General features: G+C 34.7%; 1 protein-coding gene across 1 annotated transcript in view; it reads left to right on the top strand.

Moving 5' to 3' along the window:
• The window catches only part of LOC106129765 (lachesin), a 105513-nt gene that overhangs the window by 67249 nt on the left and 18690 nt on the right, over positions 1-19574 (top strand). The window contains exon 3 of the mRNA XM_013328431.2: positions 10226-10350. Within this exon, the coding sequence (XP_013183885.2) occupies positions 10226-10350 (125 nt within the window). The remainder of the gene's footprint in view (positions 1-10225; positions 10351-19574) is intronic.

Below are 19574 nucleotides of genomic sequence, written 5' to 3' on the forward strand. Positions count from 1 at the left end.
CGTTAATTCGTCTCGACTGCCACCAAAGGGAAGATCTTCCGTCAGACTACGTGTGATGCCTGGGGAACCGCGGCTCCGACGATGTTGTGTCGGAGGTTGTATATATGCTTCAATCCGTGAAATCTTTGTTTGCGCGTATTAGACTTTTCGCTATTTTTCTGACTGATAGCGTCCCGTGATTTTCTTTTTTTGATTTGGGCGTAGAGATGTCGCCACATAATGTACATACTCGTATGTTAAAATACCAAATTATATTCGTCAATGTTACATACATACATACATATAATCACGTCTTTATCCCTTGCGGGGTAGACAGAGCCAACAGTCTTGAAAAGACTGATAGGCCACGTTCAGCTGTTTGGCTTTATGATGGAATTGAGATTCAAATAGTGACAGGTTGCTAGCCCATGGCCTAAAAGAAGAATCCCAAGTTTATAAGCCTATCCCTTAGTCGCCTTTTACGACATCCATGGGAACGAGATGGAGTGGTCCTATTCTTTTTTTTATTGGTGCCGGGAACCATACGGCACTAACTAAACTAAACTAGTATTCGTCAATGTTTTAGATAAAATTACTTAAACAATATGATATACAGGTAAACTCGTAGCCCGGGAATTGAAAACCCGCATCTGGAATAATCCGTATATTCTGGATGTTTTAATCTCCAGTCCTGGAAACAGATTCGCAGCTCATCTGCAAGTCTGATGTTTAGAAATATTAGAGCGGTTGCTTTGGTGAATTCCTGACTTTAATATAAAAAGAGCAGGTGATATGTTAAAAAAAGGTTTCATTGTCGAGTCATTTAGCTTAACGTTGCTCGTGAGTCCTGTGATTGGCTCTGTCTATCCGGGAAGAGTATATACGTAATGTCTATACTAAATATTTAAAAAATAATGTGATTGTCATTCCTAGTTGATATTGTTATTGTTTTAGATTAAATATAGCAGTAACATATTCTATTGATAGGATTATGCGCAGGTAAATAGTAGGTCAGCCATAGTACCTAGTGTACTAGTGGTCGAAAAGGTAAGGTGTCTGGTCAAAACGCGCGGTTGCGCATAAAGGCACCGGTTCGAATCCCACCACCGCCATGTACTAATGATTATTTTCGAAATTATGTACATTAGTTTGATAACTAACCGATGCTCTTACGGCGTGGGAAAACATCGTGAGGAAACCTGCACATTCAGGAAACAGGATGTGTAACCAAATAATCCAATACGGGTAAGGTTCCCCTGATAAGGTTACGCAGGTCATATGGAAGTCGCTTTGAGTTAAAACCTTACTCACCCAATCCAGGATCCATGGTCTAGAGCCTTCCCCGGGCTCCTCTCCAGAGTGGTGACGATACAACCGGGACTATAGCCAGGAAGAAGAAGAAACAAGTAGGTCAGCGTTTTTTATCGCGCGATAAATACGGCGTCGCTCGTGCCATAGTACGGGGGGCAGGTTATGAAAACCTGCATCCGGAAATTCGGGTTGTTTTAATCTCCCAGCGGTTGCAGCTGGAAACAGATTTGCAGGTCATCTGCAATTCGTACGGCATAGAAATATTAGAGGTTTTGCTTTTCCGACTCTCTCATAGTTGGTGAGTGAAATAATATTACGTTTAGACAATTTTGAAACGGGTAGGTATATATAACTGATTTTAAACTATCGCGTTGCACTATACTATTTATAAATACTATATAGTATTAAATGCGCACATAACGTACCTTTATTTTCGGTCGCTCGGTGACCACAGATCATTGTAACATGATTCGACACGTCCTAGATAAAATAAAGGTACGTTACGTGCGCGTTTAATGCCTATTGTATTTATAAATAGGTATTTATTTAAAATAATTTCAGATATCATTGTAAAACCTATCCCTTTTTAAAAGTTGGGTAGTGAAATCTAGTAGTATTTTTGCTGAGGGGTAGGTAGAGACTACATCTTTCTACTTGCTTCAACTCTTTCATACTTCGTTCGCTTCATCCATATTCATAACTGTTTTCATTCATCGGATCTAGTACGTGCGTTTAGTAGGTATTTTGAAAAACCTGTTGAAGTAAAAGCCAATTATTTATGACTAACCCGAGTATGCAATATTGATAATGTCTCTATCTTCATACATATATCATACACACATAAATAGGCACGTCTATATCCCTTGCGGGGTAGACAGTGCCAACAGTTTGAAAAGGTTGAAAAACCACGTTAAGGTTTCATGATGGAATGGAGGTTCAAGTAGTGACAGGTTGCTTGCCCAAATGCCCATCACCTATAAGATGAGTCCCCATCTTATAAACCTATCTGTTAGTCGCTTTTTACGACAAACATGGGGAAGATATGGAAGTGAAGATTTATTGGTGCCATGCTAAAGTGCCAGAAACCACACGGCACATGTTTCTATATACGTACAATGTTAATAAAATAATATTTCTATAACAAGTCGGGACCATCGGTCTTATCTCCAAGTGGTTGCCACCCACGTCACGTTCCATCAAGAACACTTACGCGCTCATTTTCTAACTTCGAAAGGTACTCATAATATTTTTGTGCTGTATTTTTATTATATTTCATCTCATTTAGAAATTTTATTTGTATTAAATCAAGGGCTAATTCAGTTATTTTTTTTATTAATACGATTTTATTAATTGATATTTATTAAGATTAAAAATAAAAATGAGTAGATTTTATGAAGGCACAATTTTTATTTCAGCTGGTCGCGATTTCTTCATCCACATTCATAACTCTCTTCATTCAAGCTCCGTTGGTCTTAAAAATGGATGAAAAAGTGTAAGAGTCGTTTAAAATTTACGAAGTTACGCATAAAATATAGTAAAATCCTCTTAAATGTTAACCATTAAACCTTTCCAGCAAATGTACCTATAGAAACTGCGGGCGCGCGGCTCGATGAAACGTGCATGGGATCCAAATGACCCCTTGGTACTGAATACAAGTTCAGTTAAAGGCAGAATCCGCAACGTTAGGTTTTGAATTTCGAACATTTTAAAAAGTTAATCTATTCTAATATAACGATAGGTTGAACAAAGATTCAAATATGGAGCGTTGCGGCAGAGTACAATATATGTATATTTAAAAGTTCGATTTTCAAACAGTGGTAATGATATTTATTTCGATCATTACTTATTATATTACTGTTAAGGTAAAAGTACGGATTTGTATTTTTGAATTTTTGTAGAATTCTTATGAGATCTAGGGGAAGGTGGATCTTTCAGCGGTAACGGATGTTAATGTTACTAGTTACAATATATATTGACGAGTATGTACTTATTATCGTTTATCAATAATAGGAGAAAGGATAACAAAATTTTCTTCATAAAGAATTGGTTCCAAAGTTAGTTGAAGCAAATTTTCTCTAAGCTTTCAAAACCATAATATATTTTTCTATAACTCTAATTACACCTAGCTAAAGCTCCCAACATTAAATTACAATGTCACAAAAGTTACAGCAGGACGCCTCAACATCAAAATTCTTTTAAAATTATTCCGAAGTGAGAAACTTGAAAATCATTCCTTTCTAATAAATTAAAATGCCATTATGGAACTGCCTGCTTCCTTTTTACGCGTCACGGCACAAGAATCCAATGGATTTTCGACCTTATTAGCCGAATTTTTGGCTGGATTTAATTTTGGTAAATGAGCATGAGAGGTTTAGAAGTCTTGCAAATGTGATTGCTAAGGTTAACCAAATTGGATGCAAATACATTCACAATGAATTTTAGGTTCAGAATATCCTCTCATGGGTCTACTGGAAGAAATTTATTTAAATAAGAAGCACCTTTGTACTAGAATTACTGTATTAAATGCTCCTGTATATAATTTTGTGTAGGTATATAAATAAGTAAACAAATAAGAATTAAACAAAAATAATTTGTCGTGTGATCATGGAGTTACATTGAACCTTGAAGATAGACCTCTGTCGTGAAATTAGGAATATTAGTGGATGATTTTATATTGTTGAATTTCAGGACACGTATACAACTCTTCAGAATCCGCGAAGATGTAATAGATTAATGATAGATAGTAAGTGTTTGTTTAGAAAAACATAAAAAGAGACTTTTATTCTCAGCACGTCAAAACAAGTAAATGTAATAAAAACACGCGGTATTCCGACCGAAAGGCAAAAAATAACGCTTCATTCCACGCGTCGTAGATAAAAAGTTTTCGCAGATAATAAATGTGTGGTGCTCACTCGTAGTTTTATCACAATTCACATAATTACAGATGTGGCACTTCTGACGGCCTCTGTGTCTAGCGGTAGTGTTACTGAGACATAAAAGGTCTTGGGTTCGAAACTCGGCCTGGGCATGGATGAGGAAAAACTACTTTTTTGTGTGTTTATCAATAAGTATTTATTGTAAAAAGTATCGTTGAGATAATATCTCATGACACAAGCTATGTGCCTACGTCGGGGCTAGCTCAATGTGTGTGATATGGATCCTGTAATGCATTTATAATTATATTTGTTGAATAAATTCACTGTAACAAATTTAAAAAAAATGCTTTTTCATAGCCTATTTTTATAAGTCAACTGTTATATATTTTGTTCCACATCAATTTTTCTGCAGGAATTAAGTGAGTTGGTTAATGCAGCATATGGTTCGAAAAATATACTTTTAGTAATTATATTATCTTTTGTTTTTAACTTTTCTTTGATGTAAGCCCACAAAATACCACCTAATAATCGACTTTATAAATTGCATTCAGTATTTTCCATTCGGCTTCATTTCTGCACTCTGGCTATTTTATTTGCTATGAACCAAGTGTATGTATATGATAATGTATAGTAAGATTTATTCAGCGTTGATGTGTTTTTCAAAGGTTAAACGGTTTTTGCAAAAAAATAAAGTTATATTAGGTTTATTTTTACGATTACAGATAAAATCGAACATAGAATTTGATATTAGTAGTTTTTCACCTACAGTACCTACTTTCTATTAAATTAATATTTGTAATTTTTTAAAGTGTGTAGTAAAATATTAAACTATTAATTCGTCTATCAGTGTCATCATCTGCTCGGTTTACTGTAAGGTAAAAAAGCCACACACTTTAAGTCCGCCATGTTAAAACATATCCTTTTAAATTCATATCATAACGAGAAAACAATCATAATAAACAATAAACTGTACCGATATTTTGCACAGAGACAGAAAAGCCATCAAGAGTAACATAAGATACTTTTTATCAAAAAAGGAATACTAAGTTTAGCCTTACCCTTAGTCGCCTTTTACGACATCCATTGGAAAGATACGAGTAAGATAATTCTGAAGTACCGGAAACCACACGGCAACATTAGACGTTTTTAACTTACCTTTTAATGATCAGAAGAAAGTGTTTAGTAAGTTCTCCCAATAGAATATCTATTAATCAAAGCACAATAGAAACAGTTCCACTTTGGATGCGGGATTTTAATTTTCGTTATAATTCGACGGGCGAAAATGTTAATTTTGTGGCAATTATTGCCACGGAAGGCTTAACACGAGGTGGATCGTGACAGGTGGCGGCTGTCACGGGTACATGGTACGGGTCCATTGTCATACGCTAAAAATCTAAGTTTGGACCTTACCATAAGCTTCTTAGAAACTTCTTCCGCCTGGCTTTAAACCTTATTACATCCTCACATTTCTGGAGAGAAGCCCGAAGCCGGTTTTAACATGATCCTGAATTGAGTACACCAGATTTTTACACGAAACGACTTTCATCTTACTTTCGCAACCTTTGCAGGGTAACCCATTTTGGATTTTAGTAAAAGCAGCACTAAATGAATGTGATCATTCATTTAGTCGTCTTTTGCGACATCCATAGGAAATAAATGGTACTATTATTAAGTGCCAGGAATCACACGATATCGCTATTATGATTTATAAGAAATTAATATTTATTATAGCTCGTACGAGCATCATGGACATGAAGCTGCCGAGAATCAAAGAGTTCCCGTGCACGTTCATAAAACTCACTTTAATGTGCTCTTTCGTCCTTTGTTTATAAAGCTCTATCCACACCAAAAGTATTTTATCAATAACGCCATGTTCCTAGTGTCATTATACCGGCTAAGTTTCGTTGCTATACTTGTCCAGTCGCCTTTCTATTCGTAAGATTCCTCCCACTATAAGGTAGATTGGAAGAGATTGCTTTAGCGATAAGTCCGAATTTGTACCTCAAAAACCTGTTTTTTCTCCGATTTCTTTTTTCTTGGCGCAATATAGAGTTTATCTATGTATCTATTCATAATCCAGAAAAGGAAGATTCTTCTGTATTTCGAAAATCAAAACTCTTCTATCCTTTATTCGTAACTAGCATCTTCAAATACATATAATGGAAACATACCACTAAACAAGGTGGCGTGACTTCGCGAACGATTCCGGGGTACCAAACATAGCTTCGTCTCAATTACGTCGTAATTTTAATGCCCCCACTAATTATAATGTTAGCCTTTTGATTGCCCCCGAACCGTGTTTCGGAACTTTGATGGAGTTTGAGGAACTGAGAACTAAAATTATAGGTTCGAGTGTAAAGTTTGCGCTAAATTATTTTATAACGTGATTATACAGTTCGGATCATCTAACCGAGTTGCCGGGGAACCGTCAAACTTAGTATTTTTACTCGATATTGAAAAAGAAATGGTTTGTTTGTCATTCATTATTGAGAGGACAAGGTCAGAAATCGGATTCCAGATTCACGAAGGAAACACTAGTGGAGGAACCCGCAGAGATTAAAGAGGGCACTTTTTTGATAACCGTACTTTTCGTCACATCTCGTCTCGGTCTGAGCTGACCCTTCAGTCATTCCACAAACAAAGGTACATTGAACTAATCGAACTTCCCCAAGTGAAGCCACCCCGAAATTAATTTCCAGTAAGCGAGCAACATAAAGCAATTTTCACACAATATAAACATGGAATGTTACATCGCTTATCTATCCAGTGCCCATCAAATCAAATGAGAGATCGCCTTAGTTTGGGCCGATCTGTGTTTAACTTTCCCTAATTGTTTACACAAGTACCGACTTTCGTGGGTCAGCCAGTGTAACGTAACGCGTTGACCTCTCTAAAGACATTGAATTTTAAGAGCAATAAAGGACGCCATAGGTCTGTAAACTGGACATTCCTATTACCTAATCTACCAAAAACCAATGTTACATGGAACTTTTAATGTGATTAATATTTGATTTGTTTACCTTTTGAAATATTAAATGAACTTGTATGTACGTGTTTTCAGAGTGATTGGATTTTGTTATGTGGGCGAGAAGCAATGAAGAATTTAAATCCCTTTTTTTCGGTTAATAAGTAAGCGAATGTAGTGACAACTGTAAGAAAGTGGTAAGCGACCGCTATCATAACTTAAAAGTTTAGTAAGAGTTTGTGTTTTTTCATTTGTCTAGGAATGAAATAGAAAAATTCGGTCTTATTTTTTTATATTTAAAGAGTATTTATGAATTAACAATTTTAAGAAAACCAATAAACTTAACGAAGCCTATCTACGTTGTCTACATTCCGAAGACATCCAACATTCCAATTAAAGGCTCTTAGAATTTTCATCTTTATTCCGTCAGTTACGACAAAATTGAGCAAAGAAATATAGATGGGAAATTTTATTGTTTTAACATTTCGGACATACACATACATAGGTATCGGCCCCAATTTAATTATGTACGATAAGACTTTACCCGTGTAGGCTTATTTATTGTTTTACGTTGTTTTGTTGATATGTTCGTGAAATATTTTTGTTAAAATATATGGCGATACTGTATTTTAACATACTTATATTTTCAACCAAAATGAATTTGTTTGTCTTCCAGTCCAAATGGAACAAATTGATGATTTTTATTCGGGTCTAAGATTATTTTAGTCACTGTTTTTGTCCAATAAGTAATTGACTAAAAAGGTATATTTTGAGTTAGTATCTTGTACATGACACAAGTTTCGAACTTATTTCGAGGGCAACACCATCTGTGTAATATGACCCATGTATATTTATTTATTACAAGCAGCTTCTCTTAGCAAATCCTATCTAAAGAGTATTTGTCCTGGATAAAAGGTAGAGAGTACTTTTCTTCTCAATACTTTTAAAGGTTTGAGGCGTGCCTATGGTTGCAAAGGCATTTAGCCAATCCAAAATCATGGTCAAAAGACGCACCCCAAGCTCCTCTCCAGAGAAGTGCGGATCAATGCTAGGGGGAATGATGATGGCATAAAATTTTCCATCATACGTCTAATGGGACTCCACTATAGCAGTTAAAATCTATGGCACTATAAAGGGGTTGGTAATTATGGTACGGGAGCGGTCTCGGTAATTACCTAAAAGCTAATTCATTGTAAGACCGTTAGGGTATTGCTACAGATTACATAACGGTTTGAAATGTCTATTATTGTGTTAAAACTAGATAAAATGTAAAAAATCACTAATGTAATATACATAAGTTATTTTCAGTAGGTACATACATATGTACATATAGTGTCGTCTATATCTCTTGCGGGGTAGATTGAGCCAACAGTTTCGAAAAGAGTGAAGAGGCACGCTCAGCTGCATGGCTTCATGATAGAATTGAGATTCAGATAGTGAAAGGTTGCTAGCCCATCGCCAACAAGAGTCTTTTACGACATCCATGGGAAAGAAATGACATTATTCCACATTATTCACTAAAGATAGAAGTGGATAATTAAGTAATTTTATTTATTTATTTTATTCTATTACAGCCCTAATAATGTACAATAAGTGGACTTAATGCCACGAGGCATTCTCGACCAAGCGAGCCATAAGACCAAACTGAGATTTCATGATAAAAAAATAAAATTTGTAGTTACATAGTTTAGAAATTAGGGAAAACGAAGCAAACGTACACTTTATTAATTTCAAAATGGAATTATGATAAAGAAGAACATCAAGTTTATAAGTCGTTTATTCATTAAATAATATAAATTAAATGCTTGATTCTGATACTCTACCCTCATAAGTATGAATTGTCGGCTATTACAAGATCGATAGCTCTATAAGGGATTCTAATTAAAGTGCGGAAGGTACTCCATAATTACCTGGAGAGGGCTTTGTTTGAACTGCACTAAGCGCCCTTTTGTTTAGAAGGGAACGGATATTGTGATGCATTGTTACGTCAAATTGAAATCTTCGCGAAAGTATTCCTGGAAAATGGAGTAATTTCGAGTTGCTACCTTTTGATTACCTGCTAATTGACCATTCAATTAAGAGGATTGCCAATTTCAGTAATATTTCCGCCTATTTTCATAATTCTATCAATGTTTTGGAAGATGCTCCTTTACGCGCTAATGGGTTTATGGGATCGGTCGGGATTTTTAATATTTTATCACTTGGTAATCAAAAAAGCTGTCGTTAATTAAGGCTCGGACACAAAAATAACCAATTAATCAACTGATTCGAAACATAATGGATTATTATTTAGATTTTATAATACCTACTCTTAGTTATGTTACATGTTATAAAATAACTACTGAAAAAGCAATTCTACATTTAAAATAAACTTCATGCATAAAAATAGAAGGGTGCAAGAAAGTGCTTAATGTCATATTTTTCAATCCTTAGAGTTACATTGGATTGCAAAAGAAGAGAAGGTTATACCGAAACCTGAGCTTGTTTCATCTATTAACCCTCAACAGCAAAATTTATTAAGTTTTTTCAATCAAACAAAAAAAATTGTTACACATTTTACCTAATTTGAGTATAACAAAGGCATTACAGTATCTTGACCTCATCGTACGTCGATCAATATCCGTAAATAGCGAGTAAAGCGGCTGCATTCATCGTTCATAAATTATTTACATCACTCACCAGGTGTATTGTGAACATTCAATATTTGATATTCTATAAACGGACTGAGGGGCTTCCAAATATGTGTCTCGGTATTGTCTTTAAAAGTTAAAAGAGATTAACATGGAATTTCCTACTGAAGTCTCAAGAAAGTGCCGGGAACCACACGGGCTTTAGAGGAGGATCACTCCCTCTCTTTCCCATGGACGGCTAAGAAACTTGGAATGTTTCATTTAGGCGATGGGCTGGTGTTTTGTAAACGCTTTTATTAATTCCATCGTTGGTTTCGACATCGTTTGTCTACCCCGCAAAGGATAAAGGAAGTATATCTCAAAAAACATGAAAATAATTAGTAAATATGTCTTTCAAATTTCTGTAATGTTAAACGGCCTTATCTCTTTAAATAATAATTAGAAACTATCTTCATTCTTTTCAGACTCGTACGTGATAAACAAGAATATAGACGTCCCACAATTTGAACGGCCTATAGGAAACCACACATTCTACATCGGCAGAGAAGCAGTCCTCGACTGTTCAGTCATAAACTTGGGGAAACACAAGGTAAGTATGTAGCCAATGATGGGTTACATCGAGTTTTACTCGATCAAAATGGGCGTATAAACGTCATTTGTATGTATTAGTGCCATCGCGTAACCACTAGATGGCGTTGATTAAATACTTGCTCGACTAAAACCCGTACTAATATCCCTGGTGACAGGCTTTCAAATATCTCTAAGTTCATTGGGAAAACACAAGGTTTAGTATCTTAGCCAACTGGTCACAGGCCAGTTAATATATCTATCTTCAAAAGACCTTATTCGTCTTAGTTTTAATTTTAGTTGCATTCACACGTAACTCTGACCCAATGTATGATTATGAGTAGGATTCTGGACTGAATAACTTAGGGTTTTCCACAGAGCGACTCCTGTCTGACCTCAACAGCCTCTACAAAGGAAAATTACCTATATAATACGCCCTAAATGAGCAGTTATTCTCACGATGTTTCTTCTCAGCAATAGACAATCTATCAATAAAATTAAGTAATTTATACTCGTATCACAAAAGTCTAGTGGGCGTGTAAGAATTTGAACCATCTTTTGAAGCTTAAAATAAAGAAGTACATTACATCCATTGTAAATGAAACTAGTGATAAAAATTATTATCAATAATTCCAATATTAGTGTTCGACCACCGCTTCTAAACCTAAAACTTAACCTACTGCATTTATTACTATGGCGCATTTACTCCTTCCAATCAACAGTTTTAAACGTACAAATATTTTCCTTTGTTCTTCTACCTGCAGTATCTAAACATAATGTCAAAGCTAAAGGCACCGTAATTTCGAAACTAGACCATAAACAAGGGTAATTAAGGTCCGAATTAATGCCGCGTCCGTACCAATTAAAGTTTTAACGCTCCTTGTTATTTGTTGGGAGTACGAGAAGTGTGGTCACCTCACTCAGGTTGTTTGATCTTAAGTACCTATATAATCACGTCTTTATCCCTTAAGGGTAGACAAAACTAAATGTCTCAAAAAGACTAAAGGCCCTCGTGTCGGCGATATAGTACGTATAGTCAAATTAATCATTCAATCGAATTGTTTAAAGACTAATTCAATAGCATAGGCTTGATAATTTGTTTGTGAACTCTTTATTCCACATAAAAATAAGATAAGTAATATTACAAATTATAAAACAGTCAATATGTATTTAATTAAATCGATTCGACTTTAAGCACTTTTCGTTATATTATAAATACTCGTAGTATCATTTTCTTTTAAGTTTAGTACAAAATACTTAAGAAAGTTGTTTATAAATAAGTCGCGTCTGTTTAATATTTTCACGTGGAGTCTACGGCGTAGAACTATGGCTACGACGCGGCGTAGCAACGCTACGATGTATCCGATTTCGTAGACTAGCCAAGCCACAATCGCGTTCTTATCTCTAATCTAGTAGCTAGAGCTGGTTAAATATCACGAGGGCCATATTTTACTGGATAGCTTTAATGATAGAATTCCAGGGTAGTGAATTAGATTGCTAGCCTATAGCCCAAGAGAAGACTCCGAAGTTCATAAGCCTTTCTCCATATATATTGCAAGAGAAGCATCACACGCACACACTATGTATTTTCTTTTAAAGAATACAATGAAAGCAACAAATAGAATCTTTGATCTTTTAGCCATCAAACTAAAGAACTCTTTCTGATTGGCCTGGGTCTTGTATGTTTATCTATATACGTATTTATTATAAAATATAGTACCGTTGAGTTAGTATCACGTAACACAAGTCTCGAACTTACTTCAAGGCTAACTCAATCTGTATAATTTGTCGCGTTTATATTTATTTAAACCGAGAATTCAAATTTTGCCTACTTATATACGGAAAAAAATAACACAAATTGAGTTTGTTAAGAGGAACTAACACAACGACACTATATTTTATATAAAATATTATAAAACATATGTCCAAGACCTGGGCCAATCAAAAAAAGCTCGATTCTCACCGTGCCCTGGCCGGGATTCGAACCCGGGCGATACTATGTCACAGGCAAGAGCACTACCGCTGTGCCACAGAGGCCTTTAAATAACACCCCTCAAATACCACAAGCGGGTAAAAAAGAGCATTTCACAGCACAACTTTCGAGGTTTATGTAAATGCATTGTTGTTTACACCATCACGAGTTTTCTCATTCAAATTTCGTGTTAATATTTAAGTTCGAACCACTCAGAGTTAAATTAATAATTGTATTTGAATGTTGACGTCATTGCGGTAAAAGTTTCCCGACAATGTATAGTCGAACAAATGTTACAGGTTTTTGGTAAATAGATATTGTAATTTGGAAAATGCGATGGTACTGAAATTGTGGTGTACGAATTTGTAACATAACCATCAACTAACTTAATTTGTCTTGTATAACTGAATAGTTCTACTGAATAATTGTACCTACATAGAAGAGAAATCAAGTAATGCGCTGCTCTCAACTAGTCAGACACATTCTTGTCTCCCTACAAATTCTTCTTCTTAGTCGTGTCACTCTTGACAGAGTGGTCGTGGTCATCATGTAGTGTTGGAGGCGGCGCCAATGTGCGCCTTACGATGTCCCGCCATTTCTCCCTGCTGGAAGTCATCCTGCTGCACTCGTTAAGTGAACCGCCAATCACAGACTTTATTTGGTCGGTCCATCGCATGGGTGACCTCCCGCGCGGTCGAGAGCCTTCCACTTTACCCTGGACAACAAGCCGTTCTATATTAGCCCTACAAATATTAGAGTACATATCGACATACATAAATCACACCTCTTTCCCGGAGGGGTAGGCAGAGACCATACTTTCGACTTACCACGATCCCTGCACACTTCTTTCGCTTCATCTACATTCATAACTCTCTTCATGCGAGCTCATCGGTTTCGGGTACTCTTGACCTGACCTTTTGCTAGAACGTCTCTGACAAGGTACGTTCGTTTAGGCCTTACCACTCCAACAGTCCCATTCACACTTCTTTTGTATATTTGCTTAGTCAACGTGCTTTCATGTCTTAGAGTATCGACGTAATTAAAAGTAATCTACAAATTCTACACTTTAATTCTCCATAACTGTCATCAGAGTTTCAGAGATCAGACGGAAGGTATCAACAATACAAATTTTTAATGGCATGCCTTGTAACAAAATCATCGCATCGCATAAAGTCATAAAAGTTAAATGTAGCGGTGATAATGTCAAAACTCATAAGACCGCATGAGTTTTGAAATTTTCAAATTATGCCATAAAAATGATGTTCAGATCAAATTAACATTGACAGGAGTATACTCGTGTTATTATTTGACTAACTCAGTCTTAAATCGTCATTAAAAGCGGACTATTTCTTCCTGAACGCGAAGAAAGATTATTGAAACCAACATGGCGATAAATTTAACTGAATAAACTAAGATGAGTGCCGTGTAGTTCCCGCACTAATAGGAAAAAGAATAGGACCACTCCATCTCTTTCCCATGGATGTCGTAAAAGGCGACTAAGTGATATGCTTATAAACTTGGGATTCTTCTTTTAGGCGACTAGCTAGCAACCCATTTGAATCTCAATTCTATCACTAAGCCAAACAACTGAACGTGGCCTCTTTGTCTTTATAAGACTGTAGGCTCTGTTTACCCCGCAAGGGATATAGACGTGATTATATGTATGTATGTATGTATAAACTAAGATGAGAGAGAGAGAGAGAGAGAAGATACTATAAAACATCTCGTTTTAACTAGTTTTATGACATTACGAGCATTTTATAGTTTAACGTCGTATATACTGTTTTACTCGGCCCAAGGGTATAAAACGTAAGACAGTTTATAAATAAAACTTACATCGTTTTATGAATAATAAAATAACTTGTATCTATTTAACTGAAGATGGTATTTACAGGGTTATATTTTATTCAAAAATTTAAAGACACTTTGGTTTATTGTAATTGGAATATCATTTATTTTTGTATCAAAGTCAGTTATTATATATAATAAGGTTTGAAATTACGATGTTTATGGACTTTGCTCTATTTTTGTCAACTGGAAATAAATAAATGTCATTATTTTCGAAGAAATTCAACTCATATCGATATGTTTGTGTTCAGTTGCCGTAAAAAAGTATAAAGTGATATGATTGGAATAAATTATGAAGACTGTAACAGAACATAACAAATATTCACTACAAATCTGACATTATGTTTGGTATTGAAAATGTGAAAGCAACTAGTAAACTAATTCTCGGTTGCTACAGAATTAAACGTTGATTTACATTAAAAAGTCTTGTCATTCGTTCTTTACGGACTTTTCCAGCCCTTCGCCAGGCCATGATGAGAAACGAACTTTATCTAATTGGTCTAGGTCTTGGATGTTCATAAATATAAGTATTTATTGAGTTTGTATCTCGTAAAACAAGTTTCGCACTTACTTCGAGGCAAACTCAATCTGTGTATTGTGTACCGTATATATTTATTATTATTGTTTATTTTTTTCAAATAAACTAATTAATCTACAGCTTCATCACTATGCCAAACACAGAGTTCCCTGATGTATTTTCAGGGAAATCTTGGGTAATCAGAAAAAACATGGCGGCCTGTATTTATTTAGAGACTATTCTAATTAAGGGGCAGGCGTTAATCTCAATTGCGGTACGCTGGTTTAATAATGTATACCATTAAGGGGAACGCGTGTAGTTGTGATATATTTTCCTATTTAGACTGAGAGGACTTTATTTACTTAGGTTTGGTATTAGTGCTGTGTGGTTCTCAAGATTCCAGAATAGGATTACTCCATCGCTTTCTTAAAGAAGTCGTTGTAGGCGACAAAGGAAATAGACACGTTGTTCTTTTGCTGGTTTTATTTTAATGCAATTTGGATTAGGTTCCACTGTAAAGTTTGCGTAGGTGGGTGCGATGGAGGTCCCTTAGAGTAGAAATGTGACTTACCCAATCCAGGGAACTTCCTTTTGGAACCAAAGTTCCAAAAGGTCAATGGCCACAGGCCAGAGAGGTGAGTATGTAATTTTGACAAATACCAGGAGGAAATACATATATATAAAAAAAACAAGATGTTACGTGGGTTTTCTCTCCCGTGGAAATTATTTGCATGCATAATTGCATAAAGCCAGATGATTGCACAATTAAATTAATTAGTATCTTTTTTTATTGCGTACAAATTCACGATTTCGTAGGTGACTGTTTTAACTCCATTAATCGGTTTAAAATATTCGAATGGATGGCATCGAATGATTGCTGTGAATGCAAAAATTGTTTCCATCTTTTTATTACTTTCCTCTTTTTCATGTGACTTCGCTCCCGTAATAGCGTTATGTAATGCGCGATGATAAAGATCATTGTCATAAAAAATATATTTGGACTAAGGTATAGTTACTTGTAGACAGCTTTGGCCTCAAAATTGTTTTGATTTCATAAGAATACTCTTGCAATTTTTAACATCAATTAAATGGATCTTAAGTTTTTATGTTTATTATATTAACTTCTTGAAGTAAAGTTATGAGCATTAATTAAGTTATAATTAGTATAGTTTTCGTAATTGCAAACACTATGATAAGTGAAATACTTTTTGTTACATTCCCCATTAATGAACTATCTTTTGGGGATCCTTATTAATTTGTTTGGTAAACAAAACTTATTGTTTTCATAACAAACATAGTTCTAATAAATGGTTCTAATTTTAGAGGTCCGTAATAGGAATCCTAAGCAAACATATAAAATAGTCCTATATTCGGTGCCCGTGGCACGTTTGTATGAGATAATCATATTTCTGCAGGATATTAGGGGTTATATGATGTCATAAAGACATATTAAGCGCGCGAAAATATACTTTATTAGATAATATTTACGATTCATTAAAGTTATGACGTGGTTAAGGAAATTAATTATAAAAAATAGGGTTGACCTAAATTAGAACTGAATAGGAGGTATAGGTAAAAGTAACGTGATTCCTCCAGTTCAAATCCGTCAATCAGTAATGAGCAATAACTTTTTCAGTAATGTACACTGGTGTGATAAATGTAATACTTAAAAAATATCCATTTCATCGCAGTGTTAACACTTCAAATGCAGCTGACAAGACAAAGATTACCCGTAACTTTTTAATTCACGCCAGACAAGTGGAAGGAAACATTCTCGGTCGCGGAACCCTAAAAACTGGTTCCTCAGCTTGTAAATCATGAAAGTTTCTTGCTCATTTACATAGACATTGTGCAGGTTACAGGCATCTGGGGACATCGCCGCGACGTCCAACTTTCAGGGTTCACTTTAATTGTTTTTATCTGCTCCATTTCTCACAAAATAATGTAATGTTCAATACATACACAGAAAACGTGCTGTTTGACAGCTTTTTCTTTTCACTTGCTTATCTACACTAATATTATAAAGAGGAAAACTTTGTTTGTTTGGTTGTAATGAATAGGCTCAAAAACTACTGGACCGATTTTAAAAATTCTTTCACCATTCGAAAGCTACATTATCCACGAGTAACATAGACTATATTTTATTTTGGAAAAAAATAGGGTTCCGTAATAATATATAAAAATAATTGGCAAAACAGCGTCTGCCTGGTCAGCTAGTTGTAAAATAAATCGAATGCTTTGTAAACTAAGACGTTGGCGTGTAGTATTGAATCTGAATTTCGTTAATAGACAAATCGTGTGAATAGACCCCGCCAATTAAGAAAAAAAAACGGCTCAGCAGCAGCACCCTCACATCACTTCCTTGTATTCATGAATATAAATCGTCTGTCTGAAAATATCCCAGTGCCAATTAAATACGACAATAACATAACAACAATGTATTAGGAATGTTCAGTATATTTTTCCTCAGAATAAAACCCTGGCCGTGAACTTAATATGTAGTATTATTCCATTATAGCTTTTTAAATATATCCTATATTTATCATATTACCTACCAACTCATGTCTGACCTCGATACTTAAGTAAATCTTTAATAAAGTTTTCATTGCAAAATTGGTGATAAAGAATTTAGTGATTTAGTAGTGAAAGCGATACAAACAGACAGAAACCTTCACACTTTATTTACTCTACAAAAAAAATGTTCACCCCATCTTTCGTGCCAACACAAAATCTTATCCGTTTGACCGTAAAATATGACGTCATAAGCGAAAAGGAATCACACAATAGAGCGCGATAACTCTCCCCATAATAAGGCTTGTAAACACCATCAGCAAATGACAAATATATCTGTTATCTCAATTTATTTCTGTACATTTTATTGCCGCATTGTTGGGAAAGTGAGTGATGGTTGCTTTGTATAAACCTTCACGTCTCAGAAACGCTGCGAGGAATCTGACAGGAATCATTAATATTACATGCCGCTTGGTACAAGTGCTGATTTCGAGTAGGTTTTGGGGGGTTAAATTAGCTATAATAATGGTGCTTCTCATGTTTATTTGATACAATATATAGGTTTAAAGAGTTTATTCTCATAAAAAGATTACAATAAATCCACTTACATGAGAAAATAATTCACAAATATGCTTAAACTAAGATGCAGTCACCGTTATAACATTTTATATATGAGGCAAACAAAAGGCACAGAAACAAAACATTTTATCCAGGTAGACTAGATTTCTATCACGACTATATATCACTTACGGGGTCGGCAGAATTTCGGAAAGAGGCCACGTGACGTTGAGGTTGCTTTTTACATAAGTTACTATATCACTCCTCTCACCCGGAGGAGTAGGCAGAAATTTATATATTTCTACTTGGCGCGATCTCTTTATATTTTACTTCATTCATATTCATCATATTTAGTATGATTTAGGTTCCAAAATGAACAAAACTGTGTTGCCACATAAGTTTACTTATCTGCAAAGATCCTGATGATAAGGATTATTCACAGTTTTTTTTTTGTTATAATTAAAGCATAATAAAGATATGTATAATAAATAAGAAAAGCTCAATAGTCAAGCTAACTTGAATATATTCTTTTCCATATCGAATTGGAAACAAATATAATGGTACCAATGTAAAGAGAGATATGATCACTATGTATAAATAATGCGCACGTAACGTACCTTTATTTTATCTCGGACGTTTCGAATCATGATACAATGATCTGTGGTCACGGAACATACCTTTATTATTTATAAATAGTATTAACCGACGCGAAAGTTTAAAATCAGATATAATCACTTTTATCATAATTCGCGCTTACAAAAATATCCAATGAGAATGTGGATTCTTTAAAAATATCTAGATTTTTTCCGAAGTGGCAACATAATTTAAAGTTATTGGAATATCTGAAAAATATTAGACCAATCCCGCTTTGGCCGACAAGCGTTTGTTTGAAGAAAGCTTCGAGCATCGGATTATCCACGATTAATAAATTTGTCTTCCGATCTCAAATACAAAATATTTATAATACAGAAGCAAGTTATGTATTTAATATGTTTTTGTCTTTTTAACTGCCACCATCTAGCGTTTGTTTATTTATTTTGGTTTTGTAAAATTTATAAATTGTAAGTAATTCAAGTACATTGTGTTAAAGCCATTTACCGACAGTACATACATACATATAGTCGCGTGTATATATATACCTCGCGGGGTGAACGAGCCAACATTCTTGTAAAGACTTACCAGCACTGATTAAGAATAATGATAAGGATTCTGTTCTTATTTATGTATGTCTATGAATAAACATTTGTATTTTTTATTGACACCGGATTATTTATCTGTTTGCTTTTTTCCAAAAGTTGACTGGTAGAGAATGCTATTAGCATTAAGTCCTACCTATTATACTTTTGAAGCTCAATAATGTTTTAAATAAATAAATAAATAGTATGTAAATGCATGTTTTTTTTCTTTTGTTCTCTCTGATTGAATCATTCAATGATATGAAGATGTCACTTCTGTACTGTTGTTATTTGCAATCTAGGAATATTTCACCCTACTTGATTTTTTTTTTTGTTTGTCATAAAACATCTAATTGTTGGTCGTTATCTTCGGTGTTTCGTTCGCTCAAGATTGCCGGGAAATATTTAAAAAATATAAGGTATAAGGCGATAAGTATTTATTTTATGCTTACTGAATATTTAGAGATAATTTAGTGCTTCTGTTGTATATTATTTTTGTTTATTTCTTACAGCTCTACAAACGTATTTATTACGAACTTTTTGAACGACAACTTCTAAAGCGGAGTCTCTTAAACCTAGACTATAAGAAAAATAGACATGGCATAACTGCGTAAAAAAAACGTACATTTCAAAAGCAAAACAAAAAAGAAATATACGCCTATCAA

The sequence above is a fragment of the Amyelois transitella genome, chromosome 16, assembly GCF_032362555.1.
Source record: "Amyelois transitella isolate CPQ chromosome 16, ilAmyTran1.1, whole genome shotgun sequence".
In the NCBI taxonomy this organism is placed as follows: Eukaryota; Metazoa; Arthropoda; class Insecta; order Lepidoptera; family Pyralidae; genus Amyelois; species Amyelois transitella.